Genomic DNA, 13,854 nt, shown 5'->3' with positions numbered 1-13,854 from the left:
AATTATTTTACAACGTTTTTTACAAGGTTTTAGTACGTATTTAAATGATTATAATAAGACGTTTTCATGGTCTTCTGTGTTTTGCTAATTTATTTCTCTAGGAAGAAGAAGCTCGGCTAAAGAAGGAACATTCAGGTACACCATTATTTTTTTTTGTTAAAAATGATGTTTTTTTTAATAATAAAATGGAACATCTAATATTTTCATGGTGTCATTTACTGTCCAAGATCGAAAACTAAGTGAGATACAACAGAAGGAAATTGATGATAGGGTCATACTCTGGGCTAAAAACAAGAACTTCATTTTTATGATGTCATCACTTCACCAGGTAATCTTATAATAATTTGTTATTTTTCTCATAACTACAAAAACTAACGAAATTTATTATACATTACAGATTATTTGGTCCAATAGTTCATGGGAGACTGTTCATCACTTCAATTTGGTAAACAATGACAATGAGATAGGTTTAGCAAAACGTAAAGCACTGCTTGCTTTACATCCAGACAAACAACATGGAGCTAGCGCCGAACAGAAGTATCTGGCAACAAGACTTTTCAGCGTAATAAAGGTTAGTTTAAAACAGTTTTTCAAAATAAATGCGAAAACAATTTTTTTATGTTGAATCGTTACTTATTGCTTTTTTATTAATTTATTTTGCAGCAACAATGGGATATCTACATCAGGAAAAAGCAAGTGTGAAAGAATGTAGTTAACATAAGTTCCTTTCTTATTGTAGTTATCTTTTTAAACCAGTATGTTATTTTGTAAAACAGTGATAACGAATGTGTTTATGGAACAGTTTATTAGATGAAGAATATTGTTAACTATTGCAATTTATATCCAGCTTGTTTCAAAGTGTTATAAAGGGTTTTACAAGGGTTTTTATAGGTTAATACGTTTTTACAAGATTTTTATAAGGGTTTTACAAGAGGTTTTAAAGTGTTTTATAGGGTTTTACAAGGGTTTTTGTAGGTTAAAAGGTTTTTACAAGAGTTTTTATAGGTTAATACAAGTGTTTTATAAGGGTTTTACAAGGCTTTAAAAGATTTATGATGTTATTTCTATAAGAAGGTTTTAAGGTTTTTACAATGGTTTTTAAAGTTTTTTAAAGGGTTTTACAAGGGTTTTTATAGATTTAATACGTTTTTACAAGGGTTTTATGATGGTTTTAATAGAGATTAACAAGTGTTTTTAAAGTGTTTTACAAGGCTTTTTGTAGGTTAAAAGGTTTTTACAAGAGTTTTATAAGGTTTTACAAGGTTTTTTAAAGTTTTTTAAAGGGTTTTACAAGGGTTTTTGTAGGTTAAAAGGTTTTTACAAGAGTTTTTATAGGTTAATACAAGTGTTTTATAAGGGTTTTCAAAGGCTTTAAAAGATTTATGATGTTATTTCTATAAGGAGGTTTTAAGGTTTTTACAATGGTTTTTAAAGTGTTTTACAAGGCTTTTTGTAGGTTAAAAGGTTTTTACAAGAGTTTTATAAGGTTTTACAAGGTTTTTTAAAGATTTTTAAAGGGTTTTACAAGGGTTTATGTAGGTTAAAAGGTTTTTACAAGAGTTTTTATAGGTTAATACAAGTGTTTTATAAGGGTTTTACAAGGCTTTAAAAGATTTAAGATGTTATTTCTATAAGGAGGTTTTAAGGATTTTACAATGGTTTTTAAAGTTTTTTAAAGGGTTTTATAAGGGTTTTACAAGGGTTTTTATAGGTTAATACGTTTTTACAAGGGTTTTATGATGGTTTTAAAAGAGGTTAAAAAGTGTTTTTAAAGTGTTTTACAAGGCTTTTTGTAGGTTAAAAGGTTTTTACAAGAGTTTTATAAGGTTTTACAAGGTTTTTTAAAGTGTTTTAAAGGGTTTTACAAGGGTTTTAAAAAGATTTTATATAGATCTTACAAGTGTAACAACTTTTTGAAAACGTAGTAACACCTTTCTCCAAGAATAAACGTAAAAAAGGTTTTATAACAAGTTATGAAAGTTTTTCAATAATATTTTTTTAAAAAGTCACAAAATACTTAATATGTTATGTAATAAAATAAAGTAAAAACTATATTGGAGCCACACAACTACTTTTGTTGTGTCCATTTTGACCACACCGACGACATTTGTAATTTGTTGCAGATTTTCCATACTCCCATCCACTAGGTATTCTCTTTTTCTTAGGCCTGCCACTAGGAACACGAGAAGATGGTGGTCGACAAACAAAAGCAGCAACATCGGCTTGATAATTTGAAAATTAATATTCTTTTTTATGCAGTTTGATATTAAACATATCATTGGCGATCCTGAACAATATTCTCATTTGGTTCTCCCCCCAAATCCAGAAGACAAGGACTGGTTTGAAGTCTTTGACCTTGTAGTCCAAGGTTATAGGATGACCAGGCAACAAAGGATTCATGGTTGGATTGAGGTTGCAGAATGGAAAACGCAAAAGCCTGTGAATCAGCCTAGACAAAGGCAACCAAAGTCTGAGACTGTAAATCAGACAAAACCAAGGAAATCAATGTCTGATAGTGAAACACTAGAATTGATCTACAAGGCATGTTTAGAATTGAACAAGAGAATGTTGGTGGTGGAGAAACATTTAGGGATCAAAGAACCTGATGCCAGGGATGATGAAGAAAAGGAATTCCCAGCTTCGTCAAGTGGAGTTGTAAGTGGAAACAAAACGATATCTTTTTAAATATATCTTTGATCTATAGGATGGTCAAATTTGATTATGTTTAAATATATTTTTGGTGTTACAACAGAACAAAAAGACTGAAGAAGAGTTTATAATTGTCTCTGATGATGAAGAAGAGGTTGAAATACCAATCAACAATCAAGAAAACAAACAAACAGAGACCAGAGAAGAATCATGCAGTCCACCTGATGAAGATTCACACGAAAATGTGAATGATGAAAAGGTATGTAACTAAATGAATCTGATTGGTTTTTATAAAGAATATCTTTAGTGATTTAAAATGTCTTTTAAATTTATAGGTTGCTCAAGAAGAGGGAGCCACGGATGAGGTTCCACATGCTAATGAAGAAAACGATCCACAATGCTCGAATGTCAATGATAAGGTATGCTTTAGAAGAGATTTACAACGTTTTTAAAGGATTTTACAACTTATTTAAAAGTTTCTATAAAAAATTTACAACCTATTTTAAACTATTTATAGGTTTCTCAAAAAAAGGAGAAACAACATGAAGAGATGAGAAACATGGATGGGGCTCCACAGGGAACTCAAGAAAGTGATTCACAACGATCAAATGTGAATGATAAGGTATGCATTAATGAAAAAAGTTTTTTGTAATGTTTACAACATTTTTTAAAGGATTTTACAACTTATTTATAGGTTGACAAATGTTTCTACAACTTATTTATAGGTTGCTCAAACAAAGGAGGCACAACATAACAAGATGGGACACTCAGAGGAGCCGTCACAAGAGAGTGATTCACAACAATCGAAAGTGAATGATAAGGTATGCATTAGTTAAATCATAATAATTTACAAAATTATTTTACAACGTTTTTTACAAGGTTTTAGTACGTATTTAAATGATTATAATAAGACGTTTTCATGGTCTTCTGTGTTTTGCTAATTTATTTCTCTAGGAAGAAGAAGCTCGGCTAAAGAAGGAACATTCAGGTACACCATTATTTTTTTTTGTTAAAAATGATGTTTTTTTTAATAATAAAATGGAACATCTAATATTTTCATGGTGTCATTTACTGTCCAAGATCGAAAACTAAGTGAGATACAACAGAAGGAAATTGATGATAGGGTCATACTCTGGGCTAAAAACAAGAACTTCATTTTTATGATGTCATCACTTCACCAGGTAATCTTATAATAATTTGTTATTTTTCTCATAACTACAAAAACTAACGAAATTTATTATACATTACAGATTATTTGGTCCAATAGTTCATGGGAGACTGTTCATCACTTCAATTTGGTAAACAATGACAATGAGATAGGTTTAGCAAAACGTAAAGCACTGCTTGCTTTACATCCAGACAAACAACATGGAGCTAGCGCCGAACAGAAGTATCTGGCAACAAGACTTTTCAGCGTAATAAAGGTTAGTTTAAAACAGTTTTTCAAAATAAATGCGAAAACAATTTTTTTATGTTGAATCGTTACTTATTGCTTTTTTATTAATTTATTTTGCAGCAACAATGGGATATCTACATCAGGAAAAAGCAAGTGTGAAAGAATGTAGTTAACATAAGTTCCTTTCTTATTGTAGTTATCTTTTTAAACCAGTATGTTATTTTGTAAAACAGTGATAACGAATGTGTTTATGGAACAGTTTATTAGATGAAGAATATTGTTAACTATTGCAATTTATATCCAGCTTGATTCCCAGTGTTATAAAGGGTTTTACCAGGGTTTTTATACGTTAATACGTTTTTACAAGATTTTTATAAGGGTTTAACAAGAGGTTTTTAAAGATTTTTAAAGGGTTTTACAAGGGTTTATGTAGGTTAAAAGGTTTTTACAAGAGTTTTTATAGGTTAATACAAGTGTTTTATAAGTGTTTTACAAGGCTTTAAAAGATTTAAGATGTTATTTCTATAAGGAGGTTTTAAGGATTTTACAATGGTTTTTAAAGTTTTTTAAAGGGTTTTATAAGGGTTTTACAAGGGTTTTTATAGGTTAATACGTTTTTACAAGGGTTTTATGATGGTTTTAAAAGAGGTTAAAAAGTGTTTTTAAAGTGTTTTACAAGGCTTTTTGTAGGTTAAAAGGTTTTTACAAGAGTTTTATAAGGTTTTACAAGGTTTTTTAAAGTGTTTTAAAGGGTTTTACAAGGGTTTTAAAAAGATTTTATATAGATCTTACAAGTGTAACAACTTTTTGAAAACGTAGTAACACCTTTCTCCAAGAATAAACGTAAAAAAGGTTTTATAACAAGTTATGAAAGTTTTTCAATAATATTTTTTTAAAAAGTCACAAAATACTTAATATGTTATGTAATAAAATAAAGTAAAAACTATATTGGAGCCACACAACTACTTTTGTTGTGTCCATTTTGACCACACCGACGACATTTGTAATTTGTTGCAGATTTTCCATACTCCCATCCACTAGGTATTCTCTTTTTCTTAGGCCTGCCACTAGGAACACGAGAAGATGGTGGTCGACAAACAAAAGCAGCAACATCGGCTGGAACCTCCCATTGTGTCCTATCACCAACGGGATATATACTCTCTGAATATGCTAGCGTCCAACTGTCAAACAAAGATGTAATTTTTAAAAATTGTAAGAGTTTTCAAAGGTTTGCAAGACAATCAGAAGGTTTTTTTAGGTCTTACAAGGTTTTTAGAGGTTGAACAAGTTTTTACAAGACATGATAAGGGTTTCACAATGTTTTTATAATATTTTACAAGGTTTTTTGATGATTTTGATAAGAAATTGATTTACAAGGTTTTTAATGGTTATAAAAAATTTTAAAATACAGTTTTATAACTTGTTTTATATAGTAACATACCTGTAAAGTTAGAATATGACATACCTTTTGTTGGAGTATAAGGTATCAACATAATCATATTCGTTAAGATTAATATGTTTTGCAGCCGCTATTGCATGAGCACACGGGATTTTCGTGATATTGAACACACAACACGTGCAGTCTCTTGTTTCCAAATTCACAACATGAACCAACGTACCTCCTTTCACTTCAAACACGTGTTGATTCACTTGTGACACTTCAAGCCAGCGTGCAGTAGAATCATACAGTGTCTTTACTTGCTTCATCACATTCACAGTAACTGAATGCCTATTACGAGTACCCTTCTCATGTCGTTCATTGAACCATCTGGTAAGAGTAGACCTAATTGTATCAAACAAACAGACAATTGGATACTCACGGCTTTCTTTCAACAGAGAATTCAAAGACTCAGCTAAGTTTGATGTCATAATGTTGTATCGATTGGCAGGTGCACAAGCACGTGACCATTTTTTGACATCCAAATCCCACAGATACTGTGCCATCTTGTTGTCAGCAAGAGACAGTTCATGGAACAACTGTTCAAAATCAAACCTTGTGTAAGCATAAGCTGCATCTTTCATAACTGGAATAAGCGTTGAGGATGACTTAAACCCAGTCTCAAGGTTTTTCTCCAAATGAAAAATGCAGATCCCATGATGAGCAAGTGGATAATTAACAATAAGAGCATTGGCAATTGATGATGCACGATCTGACACAAAAACTAAATCAGGTTCATCCGGGATAATTTTCTTCAAACACTTCATAAACCAGTCCCACGAAGCATCATTTTCTGAATCAACTACGCCAAATGCAATAGGATACAAATGAAAGTCACCATCTTGTGCTGAGGCACCAAGCAAAGTCCCTTTAAAATTTGATTTCAAATGAGCACCGTCAATACAAATCACTTTTCTCATCAACTTAAACCCTCTAATTGACGGACCAAAGGCAAGAAATGCGTACTTAAATTTGTTGTCAGGATCGACCTCAATGAAGGTTGCAGAACCAGGATTCTTCTCATTTACCATGTACATCCACATTGGCAAGAACTCATAACCATCTTCAGGTGTACCCCTAGCAACATCGATTGCATGATCTTTAGCTCTCCACGCTTTTGAATAAGAAACTCCAATCCCATTGTCGTGTCTGAATTTTTCTATCAGTTGTTTAGGTTTAAGCGCAAGCTTCTCTCCACGAAAATGATTACTTACCATTTCTCCTAATGTCCTAGCAGTTGCTTGGCGATGATTAACCTTCCTTAGCGAAGAATCACAACAGTGCTCACTAACATACTTTTTAATAATAAAACTATCTGATGCCTTAACCCTAGTTGCACGTAACCTCCAACTACATTTTTCATCAATGCAACGAAGAGTATACCGTGTTGAGTCTGATTTCTTAGTCCGGAACTCGAAGTTATTCTCCATTGCAAATAACTGCATCTGCCTTCCCATTTCCTTTTTGTCCTTGAACAACTTTCCACAATACAAAGTATTTGAAGATGCAGAAATAGTAGAACCACCTACAGGAGCTGAACCTTCATATATATTAGAGAAGGATTCCGTTTCAGTTATAACCCTCTCCGGGATGGTTGAGTCAAATCCCATCTGCAAAAGCAAAAAAAATTTGGATTTGAATTGTTTTACAAGGTATTTTAAAAGGATTTACAAGTTATTTTAAAAGGTGTACTAAAAAGGGTTTTTAAAAGGGTTTTACAAGGTTTTTTAAAAAGATTTTTTACTGATTTTCAAAGAATTTGTAAGGGAATTGAAAATACCTCATTCATGACATGACATGCAGGAGCTGAAACAAAAGTTATAGGAGCAGGGTTTGCAGAATACATTTGTACCTGTAATATACTTTTTGCAAATTTACAAGTTATTTTGAATCTTCGTTAACTTATTTACAAGCTATTTTAATGATTTCTTTACTAATTTACAAGGTTTCTTTACTGTTTTACCTCATTCATGACTTGATATGTAGAATAAGGATCTGTATTGCTCTCATTACTAATTGAGATGTTGCTTGTCCCCATCATTGGATTACTGCTTGTTTTCCCCTGTAAAGATAATTAAAACTGTTTACAAATTTGTTAAACCAGTTTACAAAATTGAATGTTGGTAAAATACCTTCTCAACAGTTACACATAGCTGAATACCGCCTCTGAATTCCGCAAGCTTTTTCATAAATGCTTGCACTTGCCTATCATTTCTAATATACATAGGAGGCATGTCTTTTGTAGAGGGTAATGAATAACTGAGTTTCACTATATTAATACCGACATCAATTCCAAAATCTTCTATAACAATAGCACACAAATCAGTGAAACACGTATCCTCATTGATAAAAGTAAGAGACCCTCCTCTTTCAACATCAAATTTAAAATCCCAACAATTGTTATTTTTCAGTTTCCAAACACCAGATATGCAATTCAACTCAATCATTACGACCTGATAAAAAAGATAATGTATTATAATGTTAAACATATGTATCTTTATGATAGTTCACAAGGTATTTATAAAGTTCTTCATGGTTTTACAATATTTTTTAAAGGTTTACAATCTTCACAAAAAACACGGTAAATCAAAATTATTTCACTAATAGTGTACAATAGTTACTGAAGAACATAAATACAGTGAGAAGATGAAGAAGAAATTTTTACAATGGTTTTAGAAAGTTTTTAAAGGTAACACGAATTATAATTTTCAAGCAAGACAAATTCGAGAAAATAGATAAACACAGAATCGAAGCTCTTAATTAATCAATTCAGATTTGAAGACGAAATCGATGAACTTTTGGATCTAAACGGTTCAGATTTCAGAAGCGATTCGAACCTAATTGATGCAGATTGGGATGAGTCACAGATTTTTGATTACAGAATCGATTGATCCTCGTCGATTGAACTCGATTGAACTCGACGGATCTAAGATGAAGATATCGACGGATCTAAGATCTCATCACCTTTTGTTCGTCGGCTGTGAAGGTGACGAGAGACGCCGAGATTTTTGTTCGTCGTTCCCCAGTTTTCTCTTCTTCAATTTGGTTCCTCAATTGGTCAATTTGGTTACTCATTAAGGGTAAAATAGTCAATTTCAGGGAAGCTATTAGGGAGGGGGTATTTTTGAAAAGGGGTATTAAAAAGGGGGCATTTTTGTGAGTCCCCCTATTTTATATAATTATTATGTTATCATCTATATATGTTTTTTTTTTACACTTTTATTGACTAAAAATCCTTACACATGTTAATTACAATAAATTCTAATTTTTTAACAAAAGCATTAACTCGATTTTTTAATATTTATTTAAAAAGTCTGTGTATTTTTGCATGCATTTTCAATTTATTTGCATGAATTTATATATTTAATTTTTAATTGTTACAATGCATTAATATTGTAGTTAATAAATAAATATATTAATACCAAACTTTCATAACTTAATAATATCTGAAAGTAGTGCATTCAACAAGAACAAAAGAAACTTTAACAAGTCAACAATCTAAAAAGTTAAATAAGTCACACATACACAATCTTGTCATTCGGCCAAACCACTAGTGTGCCTATTGCATCAGATATGAATTTCACTTCTGAACTTGGTCTCCATACTTTTGCATCATCAATCTTTGAAACGTCAACCCAGACCTTGCTAGCATTGGGACCTATGGGTTTGAAATGCAGTAAAGCTGCAGGATCAGTGGAACAAACTCTGCCCTCTGCAACAGTTTTACCAGAGTTTTTGCAATCCAAGAGGATGCACTTCTTCTTTACTCCTTTGCTGGAACCAGAGTTGGTACTTGTATTCTACCACAACAATAACATATTCATCAGATATTCATCATTAACTACAATACACATGCATCAAAACAACACCAAAACTTACCCAGGCGATTTCCTCACTGAATCATCCCCTGCATTTTGAGTGATGATTTCTATCTTATTAATTGGCCATGGGACTTCTTGATCGAGTGCATCAGAGATCACAAGTACTGTAGCTGATGGCCTCCACACATAAGACGCAGCCTTCACAATAAGGTCAATCTTCACAATGGCAGCATTTTTACCAAGGGGAATGTTGTCGACCATTTCGGCAGGATCAGTGGAACATAAAACACCCTCAGCAATAACTTCACCATGAGAATTCCAATCAAAAACTTTTCATCTTTGAATTGACTCATCTGATCTTGTCTCCTAAGTGATTCATATATATTAGCATCTACAATTTAGCTTCCAAGGTGTGAAAATAAAGTAATTAAAGTCTATAAATATTACCTTGGGATCAGAAGTTCTATTTGGACTTTTTTGGTAGTTGTCATCCAAAATCACCTTATCAGCTTGCCAAGGAATTTTGAGTCCCACAGCTTCCCCAAGTGAGAACATGGTTGGGGTAGGCCTCCACAATGGTGAATCTTTGTCTGTTACAGATTTGACAACAACAGCTGCCGCATTGGGACCAAGTGGAATGCGACCAATCTTGTATGCTGGATCAGCAGAGCAGAATTCTCCTTCCCCGACAATAACATCTTCTGTTGAACCCCATTCAAGCAGCTGACACCTAACTCCTCTACTGACATCACTAACCTCATATTGAGCTCCCATAGTTTCAGAGTGTTTCTGACCAGAAGATAGAGAATTGTTAGTTAATTGTGCTTCTTCAAATGGCCTCATATATAGAAAAATTAGCACACTTACCCTTTTTCCAGCTAAGTCATTGACTACACTTTTCAGGTCTAGAATCTGGCTAAGCAATTCGGCTTGTTTTGCTTCAAGATTTTGCACATGTGTGTCTCTAGCCTGTAGGAATGCTAGTTTGGTTGCAGTAATCCCTCTTCCCAAACCTCTAATTCTCCCAGGTCTATCTTTCCCTAAAACTTGACTGACAGCATCTTCACTTATGTTATCATTGGCTGTGGACTCCATTTGACTATCGATTGTTTTTATTTGTTCCTGAGACACACATATATATATATATATATATATATATATATATATATATCAACAAATAATGTCTAATCTTTTGTAATGGAAACAAGAGTACAATTTGGTAAGTTCTTACAATAGTCTCTACGAATTCAGGCTTCACAGGTCTTCCATCCTTGTGAGTGTGTCCTGCTATCCATACCTTACTTCGAGTCACCTTTTTTGGGTCTGAACTCTTTTTTTTCTACAAGTAGTACTAACATAAGTGATACAACATATGCTTATTCTATATATACAGATAAAAAAATCAACCAAAAGACACTAACCAAATCTATAAATACAGAGAAAGACACTATACAAATCTATAAATACAGAGAAAGATACTAACCAAATCATGTGCCAGTCGAAACATTCCTTTGCGGCTAGTGGTGTGTGGAATCTGAGCCCTCCTCAAGTTCCTGTATCTCTCACTTTTCTCCTACAAAATCAATCCACAACCAGACATACATGTATTTAATCTGCTCAGTTAATACATTTATCACAAACTATTTGATAAATAAAACAAGAGTGCACCTTAAACTCTGTACTAGTCTTGCTCTTAACCCAATTGTTCCACTTCCCAAGAGATTGGATGTTGCTTGGTTTAAGCCTTAATCGCTCTGCGTGACTTCCCGCCTCTCGAATTTGGCCCACAAGTTTAGATTTAGATGCCCTCCACACACAACCCATCTGCTTAAGAACAGCATGTTTTTGCCACTCCTCTTGCAAATTAAACCTCCCCTATAATAAATGTGAGGTTACATGACAGTGATACAAAGTAATGAATGAGAAATATTGAAGATAAAAACACTTTACCTGAATTTCCTCCCACATTGTGTCCTTTGTTTGTTCATCGAGTTTCCTCCAATCATCGAGTAGTACTGTAACATGCTCCATCACCAGAGAACCAAGGAATGATGAAAGTGTTACTGATCCAGAACCGCAATGTTCACCAAGGGAAGTAAAATCTACCTCAACCTTCGAAAGCGGGTCTTTTGCGACTTTACGCATTTTTGTCTGTCCCCTAGTTCTCTTTGTGGTCGACTTAGACTTCTGGGGTGAGCCTCCTCCAGTGGAAGCATCCACAGTTTCACCTTCAGCAGGCTGGGAAGGTTCTCCACCTCCAGCAGGCTGGGACTGTTCTCCACCTTCAGCAGGTTCTTGATCATTTTCTCCATCAACTCCACGCTGTTCTTTGTCAGAGTCTACCTCTAATTCTTCATCTTCTTTTTCTCCTTCGGCCATTACAGGTTCATCTTCTTCTCCTGCAGCTGCTTCATCCATTTCTACTTGACCATCTTCTTTTTCTCCTTCAGACATTGGTTTTTCAACATCTCTTACAGAACTTTGCTCTTCTCCTCCAACAGCTGTACTCATTGGTTCCTCCACAACTTGATCATCTGATTCCAAACTAATCACCTCTCGAACTTCCTTTTTCTTAGACTTTTTTGAAATTTTCTTCACAACGACAGGAGTCACACCTCTTCCTGCCTGACGGTTACTGCGGCGGAGATTTCCTCCTCCTCTTGTAATTGCCATGACTGATCCTGAAACAAAATCAACAATAAATATTCCACATTAATTCTGGTACTCAATGTTTTATTTCAAAATATAGTTGTAGCTATTAATCTTCCACTAGCACTCCATCACAGTCATCCCTAACACAATAACTCTCATCATCAGACTACTGGTTCCCCAAATCTTCAACTTGCTGGTCAAACACTGGTGCTGCGACAAACTCTTCCTCTGTTTCTAGCTCATGATATCCTCTAGGTGGCGCCCTCATAACTACATACCATGGAGAAGATTCATTTTCTCTAGAGTAAAACACTTGTTTTGCTTGCGATGGCAGTATGTATGGATCTCGGAGAAACGCTGTCTGCTTAAGATGAAGGTTGACAATAGTAAATCCTTCTTCTTCCTTTACACCATTCCCTGTGTTAGCCCAACTGCACTTGAATAGAGGAACATGGAACATGTGGTAGTCCACCAGAATGATCTCCTTGATCACTCCATAATATGTAACTACATCCGCCATCTGTTTACTATCGCGTGCACTTGCTCTACACATAGAAAAGGCTTCATATGTGACTCCACTATTTTGAGTCTCCCGCTTAACATCATCAGTGTGGAATCGATGTCCATTTATGACAAAACCCTTATGGCTTTGAGCAATATGTCTTGGTCCAAATGTCAGCCACCTCAGCTTCTTAGAGTGAGCCTCTGAGTTAGAAGGTATCTACAATTTGAAAATGCAGAGTTAGTTGCAGCCACAAATGAGGCTGATTAAATCAAAACTTATGGCCTTGCATATTGAAAAATAAAGATCATACCTTTTCCTTTACCCACTGTGCAAACCTTTCTGTATGAAATTTCCATAATAAAGTTTCATTTCTTGCACATCTGACATCGTTAGCTTGCAATTCTTCTAAATGCATCCTGTATATCAAGATTTAGCAGTTAATTTTCATGAATAAATATTGCATGACTATATAAATTATAAATAGAACTAAACTTACTGAACATATGGCTCCATAACTGATGTGTTCATTAACACATACAGATGGGCTATATCTCTCTCTTTATCTGAAAGTTTAATTTCAGTAGCCTTCTGCAGTGGGCGACCCTCAAGGATAACATCATCAGACTCGACATCTTCATTTCGTTTTACTGCTTCTTCCACAGGTGCAGAATTCTTTAAAAAGTCTAAGCAGAAGGCTATGCATTCTCCAGCCAAGTAGCCCTCAGCCATACAAGCTTCTGGCCTTGCATAATTTTTGACATAACCTTTAAGTGTCTTCATATACCTACAACTCAATCACAGAACAAAATGTTACTAATTAAGCAGACAACTAATAGACACAGAAGATAAGAAAGTATAGTACCTCTCAAATGGATACATCCAACGAAAGTGTACCGGTCCACCCAAACGTGCCTCCCTTGCTAGATGTAGAGGAAGATGGAACATGATGTCAAATAGTGATGGAGGGAAGAACCGCTCCAGTTGGCACATTGCTTCCACAATCTCAGTCTCCAATGATAAAAGCATCTCTGTGTCAATCACACACTGGCATAATCTGTTGAAGAAGTTGCATACTCGAGTCACAGCAATCCTAGGCCCTTTTGGCAGCAAGCCTCTCAAAGCCACAGGAAACAGATTTTGCATTAGCACATGATGATCATGCGACTTGAGACTACCAATGCCAGGAGGATTCACTGACACACAATTCGCGATATTCGCACAATATCCATCAGGGCCTCTGAACTTAGATAACCTTAGGCAAAATTTTCTCTTCTCTTCTTTTGACATCCAATAAGCCGCTGGAGGCAAGTAAGTTTTCTTTCCCCTTGATTCAGTATGCAAGTGTCTTCTTATTCCCATATCTTCCAAGTCTTTTCTGGCCTTCAAGCCATCT

At 34.3% G+C, this 13,854-nt stretch overlaps 2 protein-coding genes across 2 annotated transcripts; one reads left to right on the top strand and one right to left on the bottom strand.

Annotated features, from left to right (window-relative positions):
- The first annotated feature begins 2,505 nt into the window (after positions 1-2,505).
- On the top strand, positions 2,506-3,343 carry LOC9304423. Its single transcript, XM_021018439.1, has 5 exons — positions 2,506-2,655; positions 2,753-2,908; positions 2,985-3,068; positions 3,167-3,271; positions 3,323-3,343. Exons 1-5 carry the CDS (start codon positions 2,506-2,508, stop codon positions 3,341-3,343), a joined length of 516 nt encoding a protein of 171 aa, XP_020874098.1.
- Positions 3,344-11,913: 8,570 nt separating this feature from the next.
- Positions 11,914-13,496, bottom strand: LOC110226508. Its single transcript, XM_021018438.1, has 5 exons — positions 13,324-13,496; positions 12,958-13,245; positions 12,772-12,877; positions 12,270-12,677; positions 11,914-11,985 (listed from the first exon to the last, which is right to left on the bottom strand). Exons 1-5 carry the CDS (start codon positions 13,485-13,487, stop codon positions 11,914-11,916), a joined length of 1,038 nt encoding a protein of 345 aa, XP_020874097.1. The 5' UTR covers positions 13,488-13,496.
- Positions 13,497-13,854: the final 358 nt, after the last annotated feature.

Source organism: Arabidopsis lyrata (assembly GCF_000004255.2).
Source record: "Arabidopsis lyrata subsp. lyrata unplaced genomic scaffold ARALYscaffold_7, whole genome shotgun sequence".
In the NCBI taxonomy this organism is placed as follows: Eukaryota; Viridiplantae; Streptophyta; class Magnoliopsida; order Brassicales; family Brassicaceae; genus Arabidopsis; species Arabidopsis lyrata.
The sequence above is the reverse complement of the archived record's forward strand: the minus strand, read 5'-3'. Positions and strand labels throughout refer to the sequence as shown.